The sequence below is a fragment of the Crinia signifera genome, chromosome 6 (genome assembly GCF_055691185.1).
Source record: "Crinia signifera chromosome 6, ASM5569118v1, whole genome shotgun sequence".
Taxonomy (NCBI): Eukaryota; Metazoa; Chordata; class Amphibia; order Anura; family Myobatrachidae; genus Crinia; species Crinia signifera.
Window position 1 is genome coordinate 130,995,581 of NC_139222.1, and position 13,511 is coordinate 131,009,091.

General features: G+C 42.5%; 1 protein-coding gene across 2 annotated transcripts in view; it reads right to left on the reverse strand.

The window, feature by feature from the left end:
* IKZF3 (IKAROS family zinc finger 3) overlaps positions 1-13,511 on the reverse strand; it is an 83,608-nt gene that overhangs the window by 33,248 nt on the left and 36,849 nt on the right. The window contains exon 4 of one of the 2 annotated variants that reach the window (XM_083147219.1): positions 2,463-2,699. The exons of the other annotated variant lie outside the window; for it this stretch is intronic. Coding sequence (XP_083003345.1) covers positions 2,463-2,699 — 237 coding nt within the window. The remainder of the gene's footprint in view (positions 1-2,462; positions 2,700-13,511) is intronic. 2 annotated transcript variants of the gene reach the window in all.

Sequence of the window (13,511 nt, forward strand, 5' to 3'; positions counted from 1 at the left end):
GAAGAGTTAAACCCAGGTTACCCTGTGTATAATGGGCAACATGGATTTCCCAGGTCCGACCCGGTTTAGCAATCTGAAAGTGGTATTATTTAATTAATAATGTGGTACTCTCACATTTGCATATTAGAGCTTGAATTTGTCTGGGCACAGACTCAGCAAGGTGACAACATTTTGGTTAAGGAATGTTGGCCTATTTTGACTCCAATCCTACCAATAGTTTTTACAAATTTTCTGGAGATGAACCTCTACTCCAAGTAGCTGGTTCCTTCTGAGCCTACATAATCCTAATATCTGCAGAGTGGATGGCCATTGCATTTAGGTTAATTAGCTATCATGTCCTAAGAGTTTCCTGGCTTTGTGGTGTGCAGCACGGTCTTATTAATAAATAAAAACCTAGTCACATAATTGTCATAAGGGATCCCCTTTTTTCTCAACCATGTTGAAATACGTGGCATTCAAACAGTTTTATGTTATACAAATAAAGAATACAATCCATATTATAAAATGAACATATTAAAGGTAACAACCATAAAAAGCACATTCAATTTGCAATACAATAATATAAATTGTAGTGCTTATAGATTAGTCATAATATAACATCCTTTTAATCCGTTACACAGACAACTCTAAAAATAGGTGAAAGCATTAATCCATACCAGGCTAAGAAAATATTAATCGTTTATATCCCATTTGGATGGTTAAGTCCTCAGTTTCAGAGCCTCAGTGCGAGTAACTGACCTAATTAAACTTTTTGATGAAATATACATGCAAAACAGCGCTGAAACAAGGTTTGTCTAGGAGATTAAAATACGTGCTTTCCAGATATACAAACAGTACCTATAGTGTACCTGCTTGTATATGGTGGTGGTGGGGGGGGGCCGGGTGGCTATCTGATTGCAGGGCTCTGCGATTTCGCAGAGCAGCAATTAGCTCCAGAGCTGGCCTTAGGCATAGGCAAACTAGGCAATTGCCTAGGGCATTTGGAATGCATTGGGACATCAGCAGCTTCTGCTGATTAAAATGATATGCAGCATGCCTATATTCTTTGTGTGATTGAGGCTGTATCTGCATATGAAATAGTGTATTAATGGAAATCACTGTAACATAGCATTCCGTATGCAGGTACAGCCACAGTCCCACACAGAATATAGGCATGCCACCTATCATTTTAATCATTGGAAGCTCCTTGTGTGTGCTGGCAGAACTGGCCAGGAGCTGCATGGTCTATTGAGTCAAGATGTATGAGGAAACATCTGTATCCAAGCAGAGGTCCCAGTGTTAGCGGCCGTGCGAGCGCTGTCTGCGGGTGGGTTGGTTGTGCAATAGTGTTCGGCATATGTGTAAGGGGCATTATGTGTGTCATGTATAAATGCATTAATAATGTGCGACATATGTGTAACATGCATTATGTGTGTCATGTGTATAAGGGCATTAATAATGTGCAACATATGTGTAATGGGCATTATGTGTGTCATGTGTATAAGGGCATTAATAGTGTGCAACATATGTGTAATGGGCATTATGTGTGTCATGTGTATAAGGGCATTACTAATGTGCAACATATGTGTAAGGGGCATTATATGTGTCATTATGTGTATGAAGGGCATTAATAAAGGTTGGCATAATGTTTAAGGGGCATTCTGGTTATAAGGACAATAATAAGTGTCATGTGTTACTGTGTGGTATTATCAGGGGTGCAGAGAGAAAGGGTTAGGGGGTATAAATTACCCAGGCCAAAGTCTGATGGAAGGGCCCAGTGGGGGCCCCGGGCCCCCTCCCCTTAAGTGACAGCAGCAGCTGCAGATCTTCTCCTCTGCCCAGCTCACACTGCTTTGTGCTGGGTTGCAGTGTGGCCATGATGGTGCTTAAAATACAATATTTTCTCAGGATTTTTTTCTAACGGTATAATGTGAATAATGTGAGGAGTCGTGTATATAAGGTAAAGTGGTACTATTGTGTGATGTAATGTGAATAAGGGACAACATTGCATGATATAATTTGAATAAAGTTGCATTGTTGTGTGGCATAATTTGAATTGGGGGGTACTATTGTGTGGCCATGCCCCTTCCCAGCAAGAACACACCCCTGTTTGGGCTGCGCACCGAATGTGTGCACTGTTTCTATTTAAAATATTGCGGGTAGGAGCACCAAAATGATGACTGCTATGATGAGGGTTGATGGTGCTGGGAAAGGGGAGCAGGGTCAAAGGCGGAACTAGTGGCGGTGCTAGGGGGCACCAGCTAAAATCTTGCCTAGGGCGTCATTTGGGCTAGGGCCGACTCTTATTAGGTCTGTTTAACCCCCTAGGTGACATGGTTTACAAAAGGATTTCATAGAATCAAAGATGTGATAACACATGCAGAATGAAAGATAGAATGGGGCCTAGATGGAAATGGGAAGATCATATCAAGACATAAAATGCTATTTTTGTGTGGCAAAGTTCTGTGAGAAATGACACATACCTGTATGACTTCTCTTGTGCACTAGTAAAACATTGAGGCTGTTGCAGGACAGTCCACAGATGTCACAATACAGTTTTCCCAGACTGGGTCTGGTGAGATCATATGACGTTTGACTCTCCAGAAGGGCGCTATTGTAGGCTGCATACTCAGAGCCATATTCATAGGACAAGTCAATCCCTTCTGGGTGCTTAGTAGCTGACGACTCGGTGATTTCATTTTTTACATTTACCATGTCCTCTAATGAGAAGTACAAAGATTCTATCAGTATAAATAAAATTATTGAGCATACCCATAACTTATTTTTTAATTGGTATATGAACATACTGTACACATAGATTGCAAATAGATTTTCCAATAGTAATTGCATAGGTGTAACCAGAACACATTTATCTTAATAGTCCTCTCATGAGAAGACACATTTTGAAGACCCTCCCAGATGCCAATATATTGATGGTCCCATTGCCACAAAAATCACATGATGCAACAAAGCAGAATTGCTGTGAGACTCACATTTTGCAAACGGAATAATTCTCTTTAAAGTACCACTCATTTAATTAGATTGTGTATGTGGTAGGAGCCTTCCCATTCTACTAATGTGTTATTCACATGTATGAAATCCATCCAATTCATAGTCATAGCCACAATAAATGTTATTTGTATTTATTTGCATCTTAACCTTGCTTCAGGATCCTTCTGATTTGAAACGGGAATATAACTTTTCTGACACCTCCTGCATAAAATAGAAGGATGCACCATTTTCATGGTCTGTATTCATAGTGAAAGTCAAGCTTAGGTAAGCTTCCCTGAGCTGTATTGCTGTGTCATTTAATATATTTAAAATCCATCCAAAAATGACTTATCTTAGGGAAAGTTCCTATGCAATGAAACCTAAAGCTAGGAATGAATCTCCAAAAACATGTGATTGTCAATCTGCAGTCATTTGGGAGTGGGGAGAGGGACCAGTTAAAAAAAAAAAGGGTCACCGTCTTGCAAAGGCCAGTGGCAAAGTCTTCCGATGCAGATTCACTTAGGCAACGTAGTGGTGAGCATTGTGAGTAACCTTAGAAATGCTCAAATGCCGGATGACTATGATGGTAATCCAATTCTGTGTCTTTGGATGCATGCAGCAGATCTGAGAAAGCACAGGTGTGCTTTTTAATTCATAAGACGACATCTGTATCATTTATATACCTTATCATCCCTGCTGCTACTGAAGAGTCAGCGCTAAAGCTCTGTACACACAGAGCCATTGGTGAGTGTCCTGTTTTCATCAGTGACCAGCAATGGTTGCTGAAGAAAATTAGACATTCTGCCGGGGGAAGCCGCTGGTCGCCGTGAAGCCGCCATGGGAAGCCGCTGGTCGCAGGAGCAACCTGCGATCACTTCAGGGCTGGTCACGGGAGCCTCCGGATACCTCAGCTACCATATCCCTGCCGATTCATGCTGAAATCGTCCCATGTGTATGGGGCTTATATGCTGCTGTGTCCTGACCTTAATCTAATTGAAATGTTGCAAAAGGACATAAAGGGCAGTATTCAATGTGAGCAGTCCATGGGAGTAAACCCACCTACATAATAGTGTTAAATCTGTTTTGTATGGAGGAATGGGGTAAAATTGCTCCAAGCTGAAATGTTTAGATGCTGTTATTGTTGCACAAGAGTGTCATACCAGATACTAAAAGCAAAGGATCACATACTTTTGCCACTCGCAGATATATATATATATATTTTACATCATTTTCCTCAATAAAACAAAATGAGAATGACACTTTTTTTGTGTCTAATTTGTTTGATTTGGTTTGCTTTATCTACCTTTAGGACTTGAGAAAATCTGGGGTAGTTTTAGAAAGATAGGATAGAAAATTCTGAAGGGTTCACAAACTTTTAAACGCCACAGAATAATGAGAAGTGACAGAAGCACACTCAGAATCGTGTTAAGCATACACCGAGAAATGATAGAACCTAGGATAGTGATGGACATATACTTAGAAGTGACAGGAGAACATACATTCATTATAGTGATGGACATATTGTATACGGAGAAGTGACAGCAGAACACTCAGGATAGTGATAGACATACACTGGGAAGTGACCGGTGAACACCCAGGATAGTGACAGACATTCATTCAGAAATGACAGGAGAACAACTGCAATATTGATGGGCAACACAAAGTGACAAAAGCACACCCAAGATAGAAGCAGATATATTTCACAATTAATAGGAACACACCATCGATAGTGAAAGATATACACCATGAAGACACGGGAGCACAAGTGGATTGTGAGAGGATTGTGAGAGGAAGGCAGGGGAAGGAACTGAAGCCCACAATAAGATGGAACGAAAAGCTTGAATCGAATGACTTGAAGAGAACACATTTCTGTATAAATCCTAACTCCTGTACCTCATAGTCTGGCCTCTGTGATAAAAAAATAAACACATTTCAATTACCTTCCTGAATACTGCCTCTCTAGTCTACTTTTATTTATTTACAGTTTCTTGTACAGTTTCTTATATAGCGCAGCATATTCCGTTGCGCTTTACAATTGAAAACAGTGATACAACAAACTGGTTAGTAACAAGCTGACAGAGGTAGGAGGGACCTGCTCGCAAGCTTACAGTCTATAGGGATAATAGGAGGGATACATACGGATAGGATTCCATAGCATGGCAGTCCCACCAGATTGCAAGACAGTTCTGATGGGATGCAATTAGAAATGACTGCTAATGGAGGATAAATGGGGATTCCAGAATATTATAAGCTTGCCTGACAAGTTTTCAGGGATCATTTGAAAGTTTGGAAGCTAGAGGAGAGTCTTTTTGTGCATGGAAGGGCATTACATAGGGTGGGTGCTACCCGAATAAAGTCCTGCAATTGTGAATGGGATCTAGTAATGAGTGTGGATGAGAGACGCAGATCTTGTGCAGATTGGAGAGGTCAGGTGGAGAGGTCAGGTGGAGATATATTTTGAGATAAGCAAAGAGATATATGTTTGGTGTAGTCAGGTTAATGGCCTAATATGTGCTTTTGTTTTCCTTTATGGCATATATAAAAATAATATAACTACCGCAAAAATATACACTGGTTAACCATCTCAGTTCACACAGAGGACAATACATGAAACATTATTTCAGTAAAAGGATTATACATTTTTCAAACCAGAACTCTATTTTAATCCAGCCAGAGTACTTCAACAAGAAAAAACCCACAAACATCAATCTCCTTGACTGGCTGACGTTCCCGGGACACAATTAATATGTAAGCAGCCTGATGAGAACTCAAAGTTGCCACAACAAGGTAATTACCACATCCTGAGACTGGGCTGCAGTCTGTGACTCAGATCTGCTTATAACCCTTCCACACAGGTCTGCTGCAGCTGGAGTTTTACATTACAGTGGAAAAAATACCTGCAGTTACTTTACCACTAGCGAATAATATTTCTGGTAACAGGTTTACCATAAAAAAGTGTTAAAACCAGCAAGTAAATGGAGACATTTCAACTTGTCAAGTTCAGTTCATAATCTTCATAGCAATGTTCAATACATAACATAAAATTTCCAACTGTACTACAAAAAATGGTTGCATAGTTTTAGTGTTAGTTCAGTAGTGTCTTGTCAAAAGGTATTGTGACATGACAAGTACCAGCATGCTGACAGATTTAAGCTATAAGAGAATGATGGGGCTTGTAATTCTCACCCAGGGCTGTAACTAGGGTGGTGCGGCCGGTGCTCCGCACATAGAGCATATTCCCTGTGGTTGAAACCAGTCGCCACAGTCTCTAATTGCTTAGCACTCCTTATTTGCTGGATGCACCCTGCTAATCACAACAAATGGACAGCCCACTAATACTTTTTGAAAAACCTTTGATTATGACTTATCAGTTTACCAATAACACACTGGTTCTCAACCACTATCCTCATATACTGTATCACTAACAGGCCATGTTTTTGGGAACAGATGGGATTATTACTGATAAAGCACATGAAATCCACAAACCTGAACTCTTGAAGGAAATTGAGGATTATGGCTGAGAGCTCTTGCCCAAGTACAGACCCTTATGCATACTTTAATGAAATCACAAGAGAAAGGACACTTGGCTGATTCAGAGATGTATGCACACCCACAATTAAGTGATTATCGGTTATCATGCGCATGTGTCCAAGATGCACTTGCACTTGTATTACGATGGCACTCACATAGTAATGGAGCATTTGAGGGTAATAATGGAGAGTCTCAGCAAAAATGCAAGCGTGACATGACCATTGTGGGAGTATGTTTGAGGCTGCAACTGCAATCCTGTATGCAACAGCAATGTTTCCAGAGTCTTACCTCTTGCGGTCATGCTGCACTACCATAGGGCTACTCAGAACTTTGTTAATAAACTGATCGGTGATAGATGCTGTTTCTTCATACTCAGCCGCTGGAATCTGCAATGAAACTGGCGCGGTTCTCAATATAAATTCCGGCAACTGCAAATGTATTTGCCTACATCTCTGAATCAGAGGCACAGAGGCACTTCATCCTACTTCAATGACATTGATTTAAGTGTGGCTATAAATGTACTTCATTGTGTAAAATGGGGCTAGATGAAGCAACTTTTGTCCCATAAAAATATATTTATTGCTTTGGTTGCAAGAAGGATAACGTATTCAATAAATAATTAGGTAGCAATTTCTTTTATACAAAACTGCCCAGTCATTATAGTAATGAAAATATCACATATGCCATGGCTATGTTATTGCAGAAGTGCTGATAGGCTGACATTTTTCAGAAATCTGCTATGCGTGGTTTTGTGGCAAAACAATATACTTGTTTTTAAAGGTTTTTACTCATTAGAAGGCATTGTAGGCACAGTAGACCAAACTTCTAATCTAGGACACCCAAGATAGGGGCTGCTGCTGTGGCAACCTGCACGAAGTGGGTGGTAATGTATGAAAAATGCCACACCAACAGTAGATGAGGATAAGGAGCTGCGAGTGGCTTGTGGCCGGAAGAGAAGATGCTGCAAGAACAGTGCAGGCAAATAATTTACGCTATTAGGGAAAGTTGACACCCTCGGTCAAGTAGTATTGTAAAATAATAATTTTATCTGACTATTCTTCATACTCTTTAGTGAATTAATTGTTTTAGGTGTGTGTGTGTGTATATATATATATATATGTTAAAAAAATAAGCAGAGAGGGGGCAACTAAATCTTTAATATATCAAATGATCGTCAGCAAACCCCATTAATAAGTGTGCAAATACCAATATAATATACTCTGTGAGCTGGTTACCACAAGGCTCACATATGTCTGTGTTACTGGGCTACAACTCTGTCTTGTGTACCGCCGGGAGTTTCAACTCCACACAGCAGGCTCCTGCGGTGGTCAGAGGCCTGGTGTTGGTACACGACACATTGGATCCCGGTAACACATACATATTTAAGCCTTGTGGGAACCACCCCTCAGAGTATTATATATTAGTATGAGCACATGCATAATTATTAATCTCCCTGAGCACCCAGGAACTATTTATTAAAAAGGGAACTCAGTCTTTGATATGGTATAGTACAGGGGCGTAGCTAAGGGTTCATGGGCCCTGGTGCGAAAGGTCAGCTTGGGGCCCCCCTACATACAACAAGAAACCCCAAGAAAATAAAAGCTGACAAGCCTGACAGGACTGGAGTCAGTGCTGTTGTGGAACTACACGTCCCAGCATGCCCTGCCACAGATTTTAGATAATGGATTTCTAAAACTGTGACAGGGCATGCAGGGACATGTAGTTCCACTGTAACAGTGGAACTACGCATCCCAGCAGTTTTAGCAATTTTTCACATAAACTCAAAAGCCTGACAGGACTCACTGTAGTCCGATACAGGGCGCCGGGCGGTCCTGCTCCTGGCAGCCTACTCCACTCCGCTATGCTGCATCAGCTGGCTCAGCCCAGGCTGTGTCGGGCGCCGACGTGCTGTGTGATGGGCGGAAGCGGAGGGAGAGGGAGGGGGAGGTTGGAGCCGATACTACAACAGAGCAGGAGACTTACGTGTAGGCGGCGGCACACACGCGAATACGCAGCGCGGCTGCGGCGACTGTCCTTCCTCTAACACACCGGACACCGCTCTATCTGCAGCATCAGGGGGATCCGGAGCCGCTGCAGCCAATCACAGCTCAGATACGGCCACCGTGTCCCGTCCCCAGCCGCAGGCAGCCAATAGGAAGGGGACCCCTTGCCGCGTGACGTCAGCGCGACGCACGCGGGCCCGCAAAGCAGCACTGGGAACGGGTGCGTCCTGTTCGCTTCCCTCTTCCAGGACGGCCGGACAGTTGCGGGGTTGGGCCCCCCTGGCTCAGGGACCCGGTCATCTGCGACCGCTGCGACCCCTGTAGCTACGCCACTGGTATAGTAGCTGTATTGTGAGATACAGCAATATACTAGTGCCTCTCCTTCCATTGCTGTGTAGATAGATAGATAGATAGATAGATAGATAGATAGATAGGATAGATATTATACATATGCTATTGTTCAAAAGTTTGGGTTCACTTAGGAATGTCCTTATTTTTGAAAGAAAAGCACAGTTTTTTCAATGAAGGTATCATTAAATTAATCAGAAATACACTCTATACATTGTTATGTGATTAATGACTATACTAGCTGCAAACGTCTGTTTTTTAAAGGAATATCAACATAGGTGTATAGAGGCTCATTTCCAGCAACCATCACTCCAGTGGTACATTGGACTCCATCGCTCTAATGGCCCATTGTGTTTGCTAATCGCATTAGAAGACTAATGGATAATTAGAAAACCCTTGTACAATTATATTAACGCAGCTGAAAACAGGTTTGCAATAGAGAAGCTATAACACTGGCCTTCTTTTGAGCTAGTTAAGTGTCTGGAGCATCACATTTGTGGGTTTGATTATACTCTCAAAATGGCCAGAAAAAGAGAACTTTCATGTTAGTCTATTCTTGTTCTATGAAATGAAGACGAGAAATTGCCTAGAAACTGAACATTCCCTTCAGGTAAAAGGGACTTTGAATAAGGAAGACTATCACTAAATTTTGCAACGCCATGCTGTGGACAGCGCTTGATTGGAGCCAATTTTCTCCCAACAGGACAGTGACCCAAAGTACACCTCCAAAATATTCAAGAACTATCTAGAGAAGAAGCAGGCAGCTGGTATTTTGTCTGTAATGGAGTAAATAGGCGGCACTCATGTCAACTTGAAATTGAATTACAAAAAATTCAGTGATACAGAAACACCCAACACATTGCTTAAATTCATTTAAGCAACATGTTGTGAGTTTCTGTATCCCTGAATTACAAAGACCATGAGTGCCGCCTATTTACCTGCATTTATACAATAACTCTGAGGAAGGCACCTGGCTAAATACAGCATTTAAAATTGAATCGGCGTGCCGAGCTAAACGGAATATGTATATTGTGTGTGTGTGTGTGTGTGTGTGTGTGTGTGTGCATGTTGTGTTTATGGAAGAAGATGTACAGAATACTTTCTGTCTTATTTACCCCTTCCCGACATTTGACGTACATTTACGTCATGGTCGGGATGTACTTCCCGACGCATGGCATAAATGTACGTCATGCATTTAAAGTGTCACCGCGTCTATAGACGCGGTGACAGAGGGGAGATGGCTGCTGTCCCTGATAGCAGACATCTTCCCTCATTGCCCAGGGGGGGCAGCGATGCCCCCCCCCCCATCGGCGATCGCTGCGATTGGCTGTTCAAATGTGAACAGCCAATTGCAGCGTTTTCTGTGTACCGGCGAATAACGGCGCTCGGTAACACAGGGATCGGTGGTGATTGGTGCTGTTAAGTACAGCACCAATCACCACCGGGTGTAAAGGGGTCACTGGTGGTCACCCCACCTCACCCCACCTGCCCCCAAGGCTGTGATTGGTCCGTCGGACCGACGGACCAATCACAGCCATTACACCTCAGAGAAAATAACGGAGACAGCCCTGCAGCCGCCATTCCGGTCAGGAACAGCGTGCAGAGCGGTCTCCGTGCCCATCTGTCCTCTTATACTGACCTGATCAGCGTTGGTGGTGTGGTGGCATCCGTGCTGCCTGCTGCTGGTGCTTCCTGGTTGTTGGTGCTTCCTGGTTGTTGTGCTGCTGCTGCTGCAGCGTCATTGTGTAATATAATTTTGTCTCTGCTGCCCCCTGCTGCCCCCCTTTTGTGCTGATCAGTATAAATTAACTGATCAGCAACTTTTTGGGGGTGCAGTTTTTTTTTTATATTTATACCATGTCAGGTTGCACCAAAAGTTGTGCGCCTGCTGCCCCTCACTGCTAATCAGTGTCGCATTACTGATCAGCAATTTTTTAAAAAAATTTTATTTATTTTTTGGGATCAAATTCCTGTTGCCTTTGGGCGCTGATCTGTGACGGACGTTACTGACCAACATCTGTGCTCAATTTTTGGCGCAGGAGCATTTTTTTTTTCTTTTAACCCCTTCAAGGTAGTACCAAAAGCTGCCTTGAAGCTGCTGCACTACATACACACTACATACCCCCCGTGTTGAAATAAAGTTTGTACCCCCCCTACACTATACACGTGTTGAAACACTACACTTACACAAACACAAAAATAATAAAAATGTCCCAATCATCCAAAAGACTGTTTTCAGCGGAGGAGGCATATGCCCTTATTGCCTCTGACACTGACACAGCCAGTGATGTAAGCGATGAATTTGCATTCGTCTTAAGCTCCTCTTCCTCCTCTAGTGATGAGGGACCCCCTCAAAGACGCCCCCGTAGAGCAGCTGAGACCCCCCCCCCAAATGATTGATCCCGTATGGACCCCACCACCAGACAATTTTGAGCCCCAGGTTCCTGAGTTTTTGACCAACCCAGCAATCCAATTTGATACTACAGGCCTCAAAGAAATTGACTTTTTCAAAATATTTTTCTCTGATGATTTTATAAATTTAATGGTGGACCAAAGTAATTTATATGCCCAGCAGTTTATTGCTCAAAACCCCACGTCATCATTTGCTAGGTGGACCCCTGTAGATGCAGTAGAGATGATGACGTTTTGGGGTCTGGTGTTACATATGGGCATAGTTAAAAAGCCAGAAATTAGACAATATTGGAGTACAGATGTTCTGTACAGCACCCCACTTCATCGTATGGCCATGACCCGGATTCGTTTTGAGACGATCCTTAAATTTTTGCATTACAACGATAATGCACAGTGCCCACCCAGAGATGATCCCACCTTTGACCGGCTATTCAAAGTCAGGCCGGTCATTGATCATTTCAGCGCCAAATTTGCTGAGATGTACATCCCTGAAAAATTCATTTGTGTAGACGAGTCACTTATACATTTTAAAGGAAGGGTTAAATTCCGCCAGTACCTTCCCAATAAGAGGGCAAGGTATGGCATAAAAATGTATAACCTGTGCGAAAGTACCTCAGGGTACACCCACAGGTTTAGGGTATATGAAGGGAAGGACACAAGAATTGAACCGGCAGAATGCCCCCCCTCCCTCGTAGGTGTTAGTGGAAAGATTGTCTGGGATTTAGTGCACCCCTTCCTGGATAAGGGTTATCACCTCTATGTGGATAACTTTTACACCAGCATCCCCCTGTTTAAGGCCCTTGGTTCAAGAGGTACAGCAGCTTGCGGTACTGTGCGCAAGAACCAAAGAGGCCTCCCAAAAACGCACGTTGCCCAATTACTGAGAAAGGGTGAAAGCAGGGCACAATCCACCGAAAATATGTTGTTGGTCAAATATAAGGACAAGAGGGATGTCCTTATACTGACAACAATTCACGGAGACAGTACCACCTCCGTCCCACACCTCAAAACCTATTTGTATCCTAGATTACAATAAGTACATGGGCGGAGTGGATCTTTCAGATCAGGTACTGAAGCCGTACAGTGCCCTGCGGAAAACAAAAATATGGTATAAGAAGCTGGCCGTGTATATCATCCAGATGGCACTGTATAACGCTTACGTACTATTCCGTTCTACCAGCCAGACGGGGACATTTATGCACTTTCAAGAGGAAGTCATAAAGGGCCTAATATTTGGGAACCAGCAGGCAGAGGGCCCCAGTACTTCTAGTACTGGCCCCAGTACTTCTAGTACTGGCCCCCGTATTGTATCAGGGCAGCATTTTCCTAACGAAATCCCCTCCACTGGAAAAAAGGGCAGGACACAAAAAAGGTGCAAAGTTTACTATAAAAAGGGAATAAGAAAGCAAACTATTTTCCACTGTGAAACTTGCCCCGACAAACCCGGCCTATGTATGAAGGAGTGTTTTAAAATATACCACACATCTATGGATTATTAGGTTCATCATTTCACCGTGCTTCGGGGGTCTTGCTAATGCGACATAGCACCCACCATTTATTCCACCAGAATCTGTGCTGCAAAATCCAAATATCACTCCTTCCCTTCTGAGTCCTGCCATGCACCCAAATGGTATTTTTTGGTCACATATGAGGCATTGCCGTACTCGGGAGAAATTGCGGCACAGATTTTGGGGTGCTTTGTCTCCTTCATTCCTTGTGAAAATGAAAAATTTTGAGCCAGAACTGCATTTTTGTGTAAAAAAATGTAATTTTTAATTTTCACAGCCCAGTTGTACCAATATTGGTGAAACCCCTGGGGGTTTGAAATGTACACTATACCCCTAGATGAATTCCCTGAGGGGTGTAGTTTGCAAAATGGGGTCACTTGTGGGGGAGGTTCCTAACTTTTAGCATCTTATGGTGCCTAGAAACCTACATGGTGCCTAAAAAATAATCTCATAAAAAGGAGGCTCCAAAATCAAGTAGGTGCTCCTTCTATTATGAAGCCTGTGGTTTGGTCAACGTGCACACTAGGGCCACATATAGGATATTTATGAAAACAAAAGAATTGGGGGAATCAAATTTTAGTCACATTTCTCTAGTAAAATCTACTGTGTTCCTTAGAAAAATGTATTAAAATTGAAAATCTGCTAAAAAAATGAAATTTTGAAATTTCACCTACACTTTGTTTTAATTCCTGTGAAACACCTAAAGGGTTAACAAACTTCCAAAATGCTGTTTTGAATA